At 37.4% G+C, this 12,341-nt stretch overlaps 1 protein-coding gene across 1 annotated transcript; it reads left to right on the top strand.

The window, feature by feature from the left end:
* The first annotated feature begins 5,306 nt into the window (after window positions 1-5,306).
* Window positions 5,307-11,922, top strand: LOC113279099. Its single transcript, XM_026527808.1, has 3 exons — window positions 5,307-6,184; window positions 11,105-11,331; window positions 11,507-11,922. Exons 1-3 carry the CDS (start codon window positions 5,307-5,309, stop codon window positions 11,920-11,922), a joined length of 1,521 nt encoding a protein of 506 aa, XP_026383593.1.
* Window positions 11,923-12,341: the final 419 nt, after the last annotated feature.

Below are 12,341 nucleotides of genomic sequence, written 5' to 3'. Positions count from 1 at the left end.
ACGCTCAAAATCAAGAGAAGGGACAAAGACCAATCTTAACTCATTCAAATTAAGAATTTCTCATCATCATCTTGAATATAATTGAAATATAAAAAGAATGCAAAAAGAATGAGGTCATTCCGAGTTCGGATGAAGAAGTTGTGGCCAAAACAGTTTTCATTGAATACCGAAGACAGTGAAGTCCGCGAACTGGGTTTGCGAACCGAGTTCGCGGACTTATTTCCGAAATTATCTGCTGGAATTTGAAGTTTGCGAACTGGGTACGCGAACTTATCAAATGGGAAACGTGTATTCACACCTTGGAAGGCCTAACGACACGTTTGGGGTCGTTAGGTCATATTTTCGGGTCGGGTTCCTAAACCTAACTAAATACTTGGAGACCAAGCAATGTAAACCTATAAAAAGGTATCAGGTTATGTAAAAATATCATATCGAATCTCATATCACAAGTTCTACATCAAAAACCTAGGGTTTACCCCTTTAGGGGGAAACCACCATTATCATCTTCTTTGTAATATGAGTAGCTAAATCCTTTGTTGATTAAGGATGAATTCAATGTTCTAAGCGTGAAGCTTTATTAATAATACAAATCTATTGAGAATTTTTATCATCATCATTTTTCTTTACCATATCTAGGGTTTATGAGTAATTCTTAGATTGATTTGGGATGCATACTAGATTAGTCTATTGATTGTTCTATTACTAGTAGAAGTTATGAGATAAGTAATCGTCGAATAACTCTCTACACAAGTAGAAATCGTGAGACCTTACAGAGGGATTCTGTGGAGCAATCGTGTGTGAAGACAACACCAGCAAGTAAACCTTGATCTAAGAGTTTAACTACTGGGATCAACCTAAATTCACAAATCTTAAGGCATTCGATTGGATTACACCTTGAGTGATCTACTACTTGGTGGTTCGTTGGATATAATCTGGTAGTCGATAACTTCTCTATCCAGTGATAAAAGGAGTTTTGGGGATAACACTGATCTAGCTGTTATTTTACTGTTGGTGATGAATGGTTCTTACGAACGATAGATAAGTATTCTAATCTTGTTAACGCTTGGTAACGGTGAAGGATTCCTCAATCATCTCTTTTCTTTATTGTCTTTATATTTATCTTACAACCCGTTAATTACTGGGAAATATATTTATTAATTTGTTGTGCCTATGACAGCCCGTACAAATTTTGGCGCCGCTGCCGGGGAGCAGTCAGTAGATTTAGTTGTTATTTTTCTTAATTTTATTCTTGTTTTTAGACTTTCTTTTTAGTTTTTAATTTCGTTTTTCTAGATTTTTATTTTCAGGTACTTAATCTCTGGCACCTAAAGACTGGGAATACCAGAGGTGCGGAATTCAAACCCGCAAAGGAACGGTACTTCAGGAACGTCCACAGTTGCAAGAAGAACCTTTTACATCAACAATGGTAGGCGTTACAAATAATCCACCACCTCCACCTGCGGAGAGGAAGTTAGAAGAGTTGACATCTCCATGCTTAGATTCGCAACCACTGTGTATTACAAACACTAACCCAGTGGAGCTGAAGTTGAGCTTACTTCATCATCTGCCAAAGTTCAAGGGACTTCCAGGTGAGGATCCGAATCGTCATCTTCGACAATTTCAACAAAAGATGACAAGTCTTAGGCAAAGTACCGAAGACAGTGATACAACATTGCTGCAAGCTTTCCAATTCTCTTTAATAGATTCAGCGGAAGAATGGTTGTATTACCTTCCTCCAGGGAGTATTACAACATGAGCGGAGATGAAAAATCTATTTTTAGAGAAGTATTTTCCTGCTTCTAAGGCAGCCTCTGTTCGTAAAGAGATTAGTGGTATTCTTCAGATTACTGGGGAATCTCTTTATGAATACTGGGATAGGTACAAAAAGTTGGTGGCAAGTTGCCCTCACCACAATATATCTCCAACACTCATCATTCATTATTTTTACGAAGGATTACTTCTAGAACAACGGAATTTGATTGATGCAGCTGCTGGTGGTTCACTTACTGAGAAGACAATCTCGCAAGCAGCTAGTTTGATTGAGAGTATGGCCTCAAATGCACAACAATTTTATACAAGGCACGACTCAAATGTTAGAAGAGTGAACGAGATTGAAGATTCTTCAATACAGAGCACGGTTAAGCACCATTGAAAAGGCGATTCATTGTATAGCTTCAGTAATTGCTCCACCACACGAAGATGAAGCCGAGGTAAATGCTATATTTCTGAATCAGAAGCCAAGGTATGATCCCTATTCTAATACTTATAACCCTGGTTGGAAAGATCATCCCAATTTCAGTTATGCCAACAAGCAAGCTTCCGCTCCTAATCCATATGCAAGACAAGGTGGTTTTCAACAACAATTCCAACCACAACATCAAGCTCCGAAGGAGGACGCCTCTGAGAAGATGATTACCATGATGCAAGGTCTTTCATATATGTTTCAACAAAGCCAGCAGAAAACTGATCAATTCATACAGAAAGCCGAACTGAATCAGTTAAAAACTGATAATGCTATTAGAGATTTGCAAACTCAAGTGGGGAAATTGGAAACTGATATGAATCTTATGAAGGCTCATGCGTCAACAACACTCCCATCACAACCTTTTGTGAACCCAAGAGAGCACGTTAATGCAGTAACTCTAAGAAGTGGGAGACAAACTGAAGAGCCACATCAACAAAAAGAGGTTAGTAACGACATCAAAATGGAAGTAGAAGAGGAAACCGTCCCAAAGGAAAATCCAATCTCAACAGGCCAACCTAAGGACACGGTTCCCACTTTTACCATACCACCTCCTTTCCCCAGTCGTTTTTCCAAATCCAAGAAAGAAGCTCAAGACAAGGAGATCATGGATATTTTCAGCAAGATACACATCAACATTCCATTTATTGAGGCCATCAGAACCGTACCCAGGTATTCCAAGGTTTTGAAGGATTTGTGTACAAGGAAGGATAGGTTAATTGCTAATCAGATTACTCAAGTGGGCGAAAGTGCTACAACTATGTTATTTAAGAAGATGCCTACAAAGTGTGAAGATCATGGTGGCTTCACAGTTCCCGTTACCATTGGTAACCGACGATTCAAGCGTGCTTTGCTTGATTTAGGAGCATCCATAAGTGTTATGTCAGCCGATGTTTATGATTCTTTGAATCTCAGACCTTTAAAAGAAGCAAAGATCACTATTCAATTGGCTAACAAGTCCAATATATATCCTATGGGAGTCGTGGAGGACGTGTTAGTTAAAGTGAATCAGTTAATCTTTCCGGTTGATTTCTATATTGTGGATATGCACAATGGAGATAATTGTTCATCTACTTCGTTACTTCTTGGGAGACCGTTTATGAAAACTGCAAAGATGAAGATTGATTTTGTTAGTGGTGTACTCACTATGGAATTTTATAAGGATATCATACGGTTCAATATATTTGAAACCATGTGCTATCCTAGTGATGTTCACTTAGCTTTCTCCATTGATGTTATTGGTTCGTTAGCGCAACAAATTTTTGATTTGAATGCTGAAGATGAACTTGGTTTTGTGCTACGGAATAACATTGATTTGGACGTTCATGGACAGCCGAACCTGGACGTTAAGTTAGCTAAAGAACTGGTGGAGATGTGTGGTGCTTTAACAGCACTACCAGAAGCAAAAACGGGTAATATTTCTTATATTTCTTTACCCATAACTAATGAGGTTCCTTTACCTTCTATTGTGCAGGCACCAAAACTAGAATTGAAGCCACTTCCAAACCACCTAAAGTACGCGTACTTGGGTGATAAAAAAGAACTCCCGTTGATTATTGCAAAGAACCTCACCCCAATACAAGAAGAACGTCTCCTTCGGGTTCTGAAAGAGCACAAAACGGCTATTGGTTGGACAATTGCTGATATCAAAGGCATTAGTCCATCCATGTGCATGCATAGAATCCTAATGGAGGATGATTTTAAGCTTGTACGTGATGCTCAGCGTAGGCTTAACCCCCCAATGATGGAGGTCGTGAAGAAAGAGATCCTCAAATTACTAAGTGTGGGGGTGATTTACCCAATTTCTGACAGCAAATGGGTAGCCCAGTTCAAGTGGTGCCTAAGAAAGCAGGTGTCACTGTTGTTAGAAATCGAGATGATGAACTCGTTCCCACAAGATTTCAAACAGGATGGAGAGTGTGCATAGACTATAGAAAGCTTAATGCCGCAACCCGAAAGGATCACTTTCCTTTGCCTTTCATTGATCAGATGTTAGAGAGGTTAGCGAGACATTCACATTATTGCTTTTTGGACGGTTATTCGGGATACAATGAGATTGTTATTACACTGGAGGATCAAGAGAAGACTACTTTCACTTGTCCTTTTGGTACGTTTGCCTATAGACGGATGCCGTTTGGTCTTTGCAATGCGCCTGCCACTTTTCAGAGATGTATGGTCAGTATATTTTCTGACTACGTGGAACGCATAATTGAGGTATTTATGGATGATTTTAGTGTTTATGGTGATTCATTTGATATTTGTTTACAAAATCTTGAACTTGTGCTTAAAAGATGCATAAACACTAATCTTGTTCTTAATTGGGAGAAATGTCACTTTATGGTAAACCATGGTATAGTGCTTGGTCACATTGTGTCCTCTCGAGGTCTTGAAGTTGACAAAGCAAAGATAGACTTGATAAGAAACTTACAATATCCCACTTCGGTGAGGGAAATTCGTTCTTTTCTTGGTCATGCAGGATTTTACAGGTGGTTTATCAAGGATTTCTCCAAAATCTCAATGCCGATGTGCAGATTATTGCAAAAAGAGGTTATTTTTTACTTCAACAAGGAGTGCAAGGACGCCTTTGATAAATTGAAAGAGTTGTTGACAACTACACCAATTATCAAGTCACCAGATTGGAATTTGCCATTTGAATTAATGTGTGATGCAAGTGACTATGCAGTTGAAGCCGTTTTGGGTCAAAGAGTAGACAAGCCGTCTCACGTGATTTATTATGCATCTAGGACCCTAACCGATGCAAAAATCAACTATTCTACCACCGAGAAAGAATTTTTGGCTATAGTGTTTGCACTATAAAAATTTATTTCTTATTTAGTGGGTTCAAAAGTGGTTGTATATTCTGATCATGCAGCACTTAGGTACCTATTAAAGAAGAAAGAAGCTAAGCCAAGACTTATACGGTGGATTCTATTACTGCAAGAATTTGATTATGAAATTAAGGATAAAAGAGGTGTTGAAAATATTGTTGCTGATAAAGAATTGTAATTACAATCACTTTGGTAATATTAGCACTCAGATATCCAAAATAGAAGCTCATCTTTCTATGATTACTAGAAACAGATCTAGTCAAAATAGTACACAAGTTAGAGGTTTAACTAAAAAGCTTAAATTTTGGTACCAAGCTGAAGAGGATTTCTGGAAACAAAGGCATAGAGATGATAATATAAGATTTGATGATAGGAACACTGCTTATTTCCACAATAAAGCTAATTTTAGAAGGAAAAGAACACAAATTGATACACTTCAAAGTAGAACTAGTAATTGGCTTACTGATAGGGAGGATATTGCTGAGGACTTGTTGCATCATTTTTCTAGCATGAGTAAAACCACTAATCCAGATAGTCCTAATTCTTATATGAACAATGTCACTCTTTGCATAACTCAAGCTGACAATGACATGCTTACTGAATGTCCTACTTATGAGGAAGTTAAAAATATTGTTTTTCATATGAAACATTGGTCCTCTCCTGGCCCTGATGGCTTCCCAACAGGCTTCTACCAAATCATGTGGGACACTGTGGGGCAGGATGTTGTTAATATGGTTAGATCTTTCTTTCAATCTAAGCATATTTTAAAACAATTTAATCACAATTTCATCACCCTAATACCTAAAACAAATTGTCCTAAGCATGTTGTTGATTTCAGGCCTATTAGCCTTTGCAATGCGTCCTATAGGATCTTAGCCTCTAGACTGAAAAGAATATTGAGCAAAATCATTGCCTCATACCAATCTGCTTTTGTTCCTGGTAGACTCATTCAAGATAACATAGTGATAGCCCATGAGATGATCCATTCTCTAAAGAAAACTAAAGCCAAATATGGAGGTATTGCTATTAAACTTGACATGTCAAAAGCTGTTGATAGGGTTGAATGGTCTTTCTTAATTGCCAATTTAAAAGCTCTTGGTTTTTCTGACAATTGGTGTGCTTTGATTGAGAAGTGTATTTCTACAGTTTCCACTTCTATTATAGGATCTGAATATCGCACAACAGTAAGAATTTGTGAAATTATAGATAGAGCCTGCGAAATTATAGAGAGAGTTTGCGAGAAGGTAGCGAAGCTTGCGAGAATGTAGTTTGGGCGCGAGATAATATGAGCTGTACTCCACTATATGTGAGCTGTCATCCACTAGGTAGCATCTATAAAGAGAAAGGTAGGAGAGAGAAAAGTAACTGGTATTATTATTATCTTCTTATTCTTCCCCAAAAACCAGAGAGAGAGAGAGCTCCAAATACTCATTAATGGAGTCTCAATATAATTCAATGACCATAGTGAAACCTAACCCCGTGGATGTAGATCAAATTGATCGAACCACGTAAATCTTGTGTCTTATTTTCTATTTTCATTATCTTTATCTTTATTTTCATATCAAATAAGTTTAGATCTAGAAATCATAGTCATGATAATACAAGGGGTGTGTTGTAGGATTTCCTGCAACTACATAATGACGCTAGAAACAGGGACGAGTAAAGGATTTATCCTTCCTGTAACTTGTTGATTCAAGAAATTTTCATGAAGATTATCTACTGTTCATATTTTTCTAGATCTACAAAATTTAGGTTCAAAAATGGAAATTTTATGGAAGAAATCACACTTTCAGGGAGTAAACATCATCAACAATTCAAAGACATGAAAAGAGTGAGAGAAAAAATTAGTTGTTGTGGTGAAATTTAAGGAGAAAATGGAAGTTTCAGTGGAAGATTTTCATGTTCAGGAGAAGAAGGCAAATGTGAAAGAAGTTAAGGAAGGACGAAGAAAAGATAAGAGGCAGATGCTGCAATTTCTATCACAAACAGAAATTCGCACAGATGGTTTGAGCTGGAGCGAGTAAGCGATAGGTCACGGGTTCGAATTTCGCAGAGACACGTATTTTTCATTTTCTTCTCATTTGCATGGGAGAATAAAAGAATAAGAGAAAAACATTGTGCGTTTATTTCACAAAGAGATTCTTGAACAGTTGGTCAAGAGAACAATATGTACGTTCGTGGTCGCAAGTTCGAACTTCCCTGCGAGCATAGTTTTCTTATTTTTACAGATAGCGAGGAAATGAATAATTTCGCAATATTGTTTCATTAGTTCGCAAACAAGAGGTAGCACAGTTGGTCAAGCTTCGCTAGAGTGAGTTGTAAGACTCGAGTTCGAATCCATCATCAAGCTTCATTTTTCGCACATTTTTGAAATCCTAAAGGCGAATAAATGGAATAAAGTACAGCATTGTGTGTTTCTTTCGGAAGCAACAAGTAGCGCAGATGGTCGGACAAGGAGCATTCAAACTAGAGGACATGGGTTCGGTTCTCCCTGCGACCAAATAATTTTTGCTTCGCAAATATTCATTTCGCAGAGTTGATATTTGATTACTTCACACAGTCTTTGATTATTTCACAAGAGAGGGTTGGCACAGTTGGTCAGGAGGCACGAATGCAAGCAGCAGGTTGCGGGATCAATTCTTGCTTCTCGCATGTTTATTTTTATTATGCGAAATTTATACAGAATCGCCTCTTACACAGTTGGAATTTGATTACTTCGCAAGAACTTTGATTATTTCGCAAAAGAGGCTTAGCACAGTTGGTATGGTGCGAGAAAATCAAAGAAGCAGATCAAGGTTTCAAGTCTCACTTCTCACACTTCTTTTTGCTGCGCGAAATTCATACATTTCAAGGCATTTATTCACTTATTTGACAACAGCAACGATTCACATGAAAGATAAGTACCACTTCCTTGAACATTTTACTTTATACTAAGAACGAATAAAAATATTTTTGATTTGATTTACAAAATGCGAAACAATCGCAGAATTACAAAGATTTCACAATTACAAATATTTCAGAATTATAATGTATTAGAACTTCTCTTGAATATTTACTTTGCTTCAAATGATATGATATTATGAGAATGAAAGAATGAATGAAAGAATAAAAGAACAAACAAACGCGAAAATTTCGCAAGAGACAATCTAAGATCCATAAAAATCTAAGATTAGAATGGGGCGAACCTTTATGGCGTACATCCTAGTTCGCAAATAAAATTTCGCAAGAGGCAACTGTAAGACCTAAAGTACGTCATAGAAGGGGGTACCTGTAGCATGACTCAGGGAAAAGGTTACACCGCCCCTGGAACCTGAGTCATGGAGATTTGGGTCAATAAAGCCCATCTGAGAGAGGCACCTTGGATTCTCAGCCTAAGCATATGACTTAGGTTGGGCGACTAAGGTAATAAAGACTCTCCCAAAGAGTGCAGAATCTGATCAAGGCGCCGAGGTACATGGTTGTGTCAAGAGTGTCAGGGACGTTTGAAGCGTCCTTTCCATTCTTGACAAGTCTTGGCTTATACTGCACTCGCCCCGAAGAAAACCCCACTTAGGGTGCTGTCTCGTAACCATAAGCCCTATAGGTAAAAGGGATAAGAGGCTGCGAAAACAACTGGTTGTTGTTAAGACCGGATGGGAGGATCTAACCTTGTATGGCAGAAGTACGCCTCCTTGAAGGGGCAACCAGGGGGGAGATAAGGGCGGCACCCTCCATTAGGGAGTTGATAAGTGTCTTAAGACGCAAATGTCATGAGGATTTTTACTCGCAAGGGTATTAAGGCTTGTCATATTTGTGCAACAATCCTGAAGAGGCATAAATACTAGAGAAAAAGATAAGACGAGATCAATGGGTCATTACATGAAAGTGTGAAGACGTCCTACGATTTCGTCGCAAGACGGCAATGTCATGGGGATTTATTTTCCCAATAATATTTAGGCATGTCATATTGTCGCAACAATCCTGAAGAGGCAATAATACAAAAGAAAAATTTAAGGCAAGATCAATGTGTTTTTGCATGAAAGTGCAAAGACGTCCTGCGATTTTGTCGCAATGACAAGAGGTGGCAAAATAAGACCTTTAACTAGGAAGGCAAAATAAGACCACATAAGAAAATGATTAAGCAAGTAAGCTTGCGAGAATGATTATATATAAGCAAACAAGCTTGCGAATATGTACATGGAAATGAAACTGAGGCAGTAAAAATGCCGCAGACTTGATATTATGATCATACTGTTATGAGATACTAATAGTGCAGGAAAAAGGAAAGATGAAACTCAAGTAAAAACTTGTGAGGAACAATAACTACATGAAGAAGAATGCATACACTAAAAAAAAAGCCAGAGAAATGGAGAATGGAGGCAATTTAAAGCTACATCAATTTTAGCGTGCAAAATGAGCTAAGTAACGCAAACATTAGCTATACATTGCAATAGATAAGCATTATCATCATACAAACATCATACTCGCATCATAAAAGCATTGCATAAGCATTTCATAGCATAAACATCGCATACACATTTCATAACATAATCATCACATAAGCATTATATTCGCACAAGTACTTTACAAAACTGTACGGAATAATATTGCAGAACTTCGCAATAATATCGCAGAATTTCGCAGATTTTTCAGAATTTCGCAGAATTTCGCAGAATTTTTCAGAATTTCGCAGAATTTTTCAGAATTTCGCAGGATTATTCAGAATTTCGCAGAATGTGTCAGAATTTCGCAGAATTATTCAGAATTTCGCAGAATGTGTCAGAATTTCACAGAATGTGTCAATATTTCGTAGGATTATTCAGAGTTTCGTAGGATTATTCAGAATGTGTCAGAATTTTGGAGAATGTGATTATTTCGCAGAATGTGATTATTCCGAACGATATGATCATTTCGCTCAATTATTTCGCACAATTATAAGCAACTTGAAGAGATTATACTATCGCATGAGCACAAAACATGAGACAGAGGAAAGATGAGAATGAAGAAACAATTCGAACATTCAACATTTTCTCAAAGATTCTACCCTCATAGATAAAGAACAGAGGCAACTATGGATTACCAAGAAAACATTTTATGTTCTTTATCTTCTCGGCAAGAATCACCAAAAATGGAGTAATAATTTCGCATGAATATAGGCAATTCTTATTATTCTCATTCAAGGACGGATACTTCTTACATTTCGAGAATTGAATATTTCTTATACTTCATCAAGGATACTTCATGATTCTTATACTTCTTCAAGGATACTTCATACTTCGCATACTTCAAAAGATGATACTTCTTATTTACTTCACAACATTCCGGAACTTCACAAAAGAATAGAGGCAAGTACGTACTTTTCAAGTCCAATATTCTTTCGCTCGTTCCTCCAACGACTACAACAAGGTGGATTGTTCCTTAAAGATCGCTCTTCAAGCAATATTCAAGGAAAAAGAGGCAAGATGTAGGATCCGAATATCGCACAACAGTAAGAATTTGTGAAATTATAGATAGAGCCTGCGAAATTATAGAGAGAGTTTGCGAGAAGGTAGCGAAGCTTGCGAGAATGTAGTTTGGGCGCGAGATAATATGAGCTGTACTCCACTATATGTGAGCTGTCATCCACTAAGTAGCATCCTATATAAAGAGAAAGGTAGGAGAGAGAAAAATAACTGGTATTATTATTATCTTCCACGAAAACCAGAGAGAGAGAGCTCAAAATACTCATTAATGGAGTCTCAATATAATTCATATGTAATTCAATGATCATAGTGAAACCTAACCCCGTGGATGTAGATCAAATTGATCGAACCACGTAAATCTCGTGTCTTATTTTCTATTTTCATTATCTTTATCTTTATTTTCATATCAAATAAGTTTAGATCTAGAAATCATAGTCATGATAATACAAGGGGTGTGTTGTAGTATTTCCTGCAACTGCATCTATTCTTCTTAATGGAGCTCCAGGTAAGATCTATTATCCAAAAAGAGGACTTAGGTAGGGGGATCCACTATCTTCCTACCTTTTTATCCTCTGCATGGAAGGTTTTTCCAGGGCTCTTAGAACTGCTGAAGAATCTAATTTGATTCATGGTTTTCAAGTAACTAAAGATGCGCCTCCCATCACTCATCTGTTTTTTGCAGATGATTGCTTAGTGTTCATCAAATCTAGGATTCAAGAAGCTAACCATTTAGCTACTATCATAGACCGATTCAGTAAGTTTTATGGTCAAGCAGTTAACTTTGACAAGTCTGTTGTTGCTTTCAGCCCTAGAGTTCCATGTAATACTAAAAACACCATCTCTGGTATCCTTCAAATTAGGAGAATGCATTGCAAGAGAAATATCTAGGAGTGCAATTAATGCTACAAATAAATAAGCCTCAATCTTTCTCCTACTTGGTGGACAGTTACAAAGGTAGTTTGGCTACTTGGAAAGGTAAATTTGTAGCCCCCCAGGTAGAACTGTCCTTATTCAGTCTGTTCTAGGTAATACGGCTAACCATCACCTTGCAGTCTTTACCATGCCAAAAGAAATTACTAACAAGATGGATTCTGTGCAAATGAACTTTCAATGGGAGAAGGATGAGAAAGGTGGAGGTATCTATCCTAAAAGATGGCTTGATGTTACTCTCCAAAAATGCCTAGGAGGTCTTAATATTAAAAGAACAGACATTCTAAACCTTGCCCTGTTAACCAAGCTTGCTTGGAGATTGGTAAACCAGCAAGATGAACTGTGGGTCAAAATTTTATGTTGCAAGTATTTTAGTAACATTAACCCTTTGAGCGATGCTGTTTCTTCACAGGGTCCTGGATCTGAAAGGGAATTTGTCAAGGACTTGAGATTGTTAAGAGACATTATGTGTGGGAAGTAGGTAATTGGGAGCATATTTCAATTTGGAAAGACAATTGGCTCCCAAATAAAATTACTCACCCTGACACTGCCTTTTCTTCTGGGGATATGAGTCATGCATGTCATCTTATAGATAGTGAGACACATACTTGGAACACAGATACGATTAGAACTCTATTTGATGAGGATACTGTCAAGGAAATATTGAGTATTAGAATTCCATTCAATGGTAGTGATAAACTTAGATGGTCTCCCTCACATAATGGTCTTTTTACTGTTAAATATGCTTACAAGATTATCTTAAATGAATCCCTTACTGTTAGCCCTACTAAGAACAACTTAGCAATCAACTGGAATACTTTCTGGAGTCTTAAACTCCCACCTAGGGTCCAACATTTTATGTGTAAGGTTTTGCATAAATTCCTAGATACTAAAGAAAGG

The sequence above is a fragment of the Papaver somniferum genome, chromosome 5 (genome assembly GCF_003573695.1).
Source record: "Papaver somniferum cultivar HN1 chromosome 5, ASM357369v1, whole genome shotgun sequence".
Taxonomy (NCBI): domain Eukaryota; kingdom Viridiplantae; phylum Streptophyta; class Magnoliopsida; order Ranunculales; family Papaveraceae; genus Papaver; species Papaver somniferum.
Note: the sequence above shows the minus strand (reverse complement) of the source record. Positions and strands in the feature narration are given on the sequence as shown.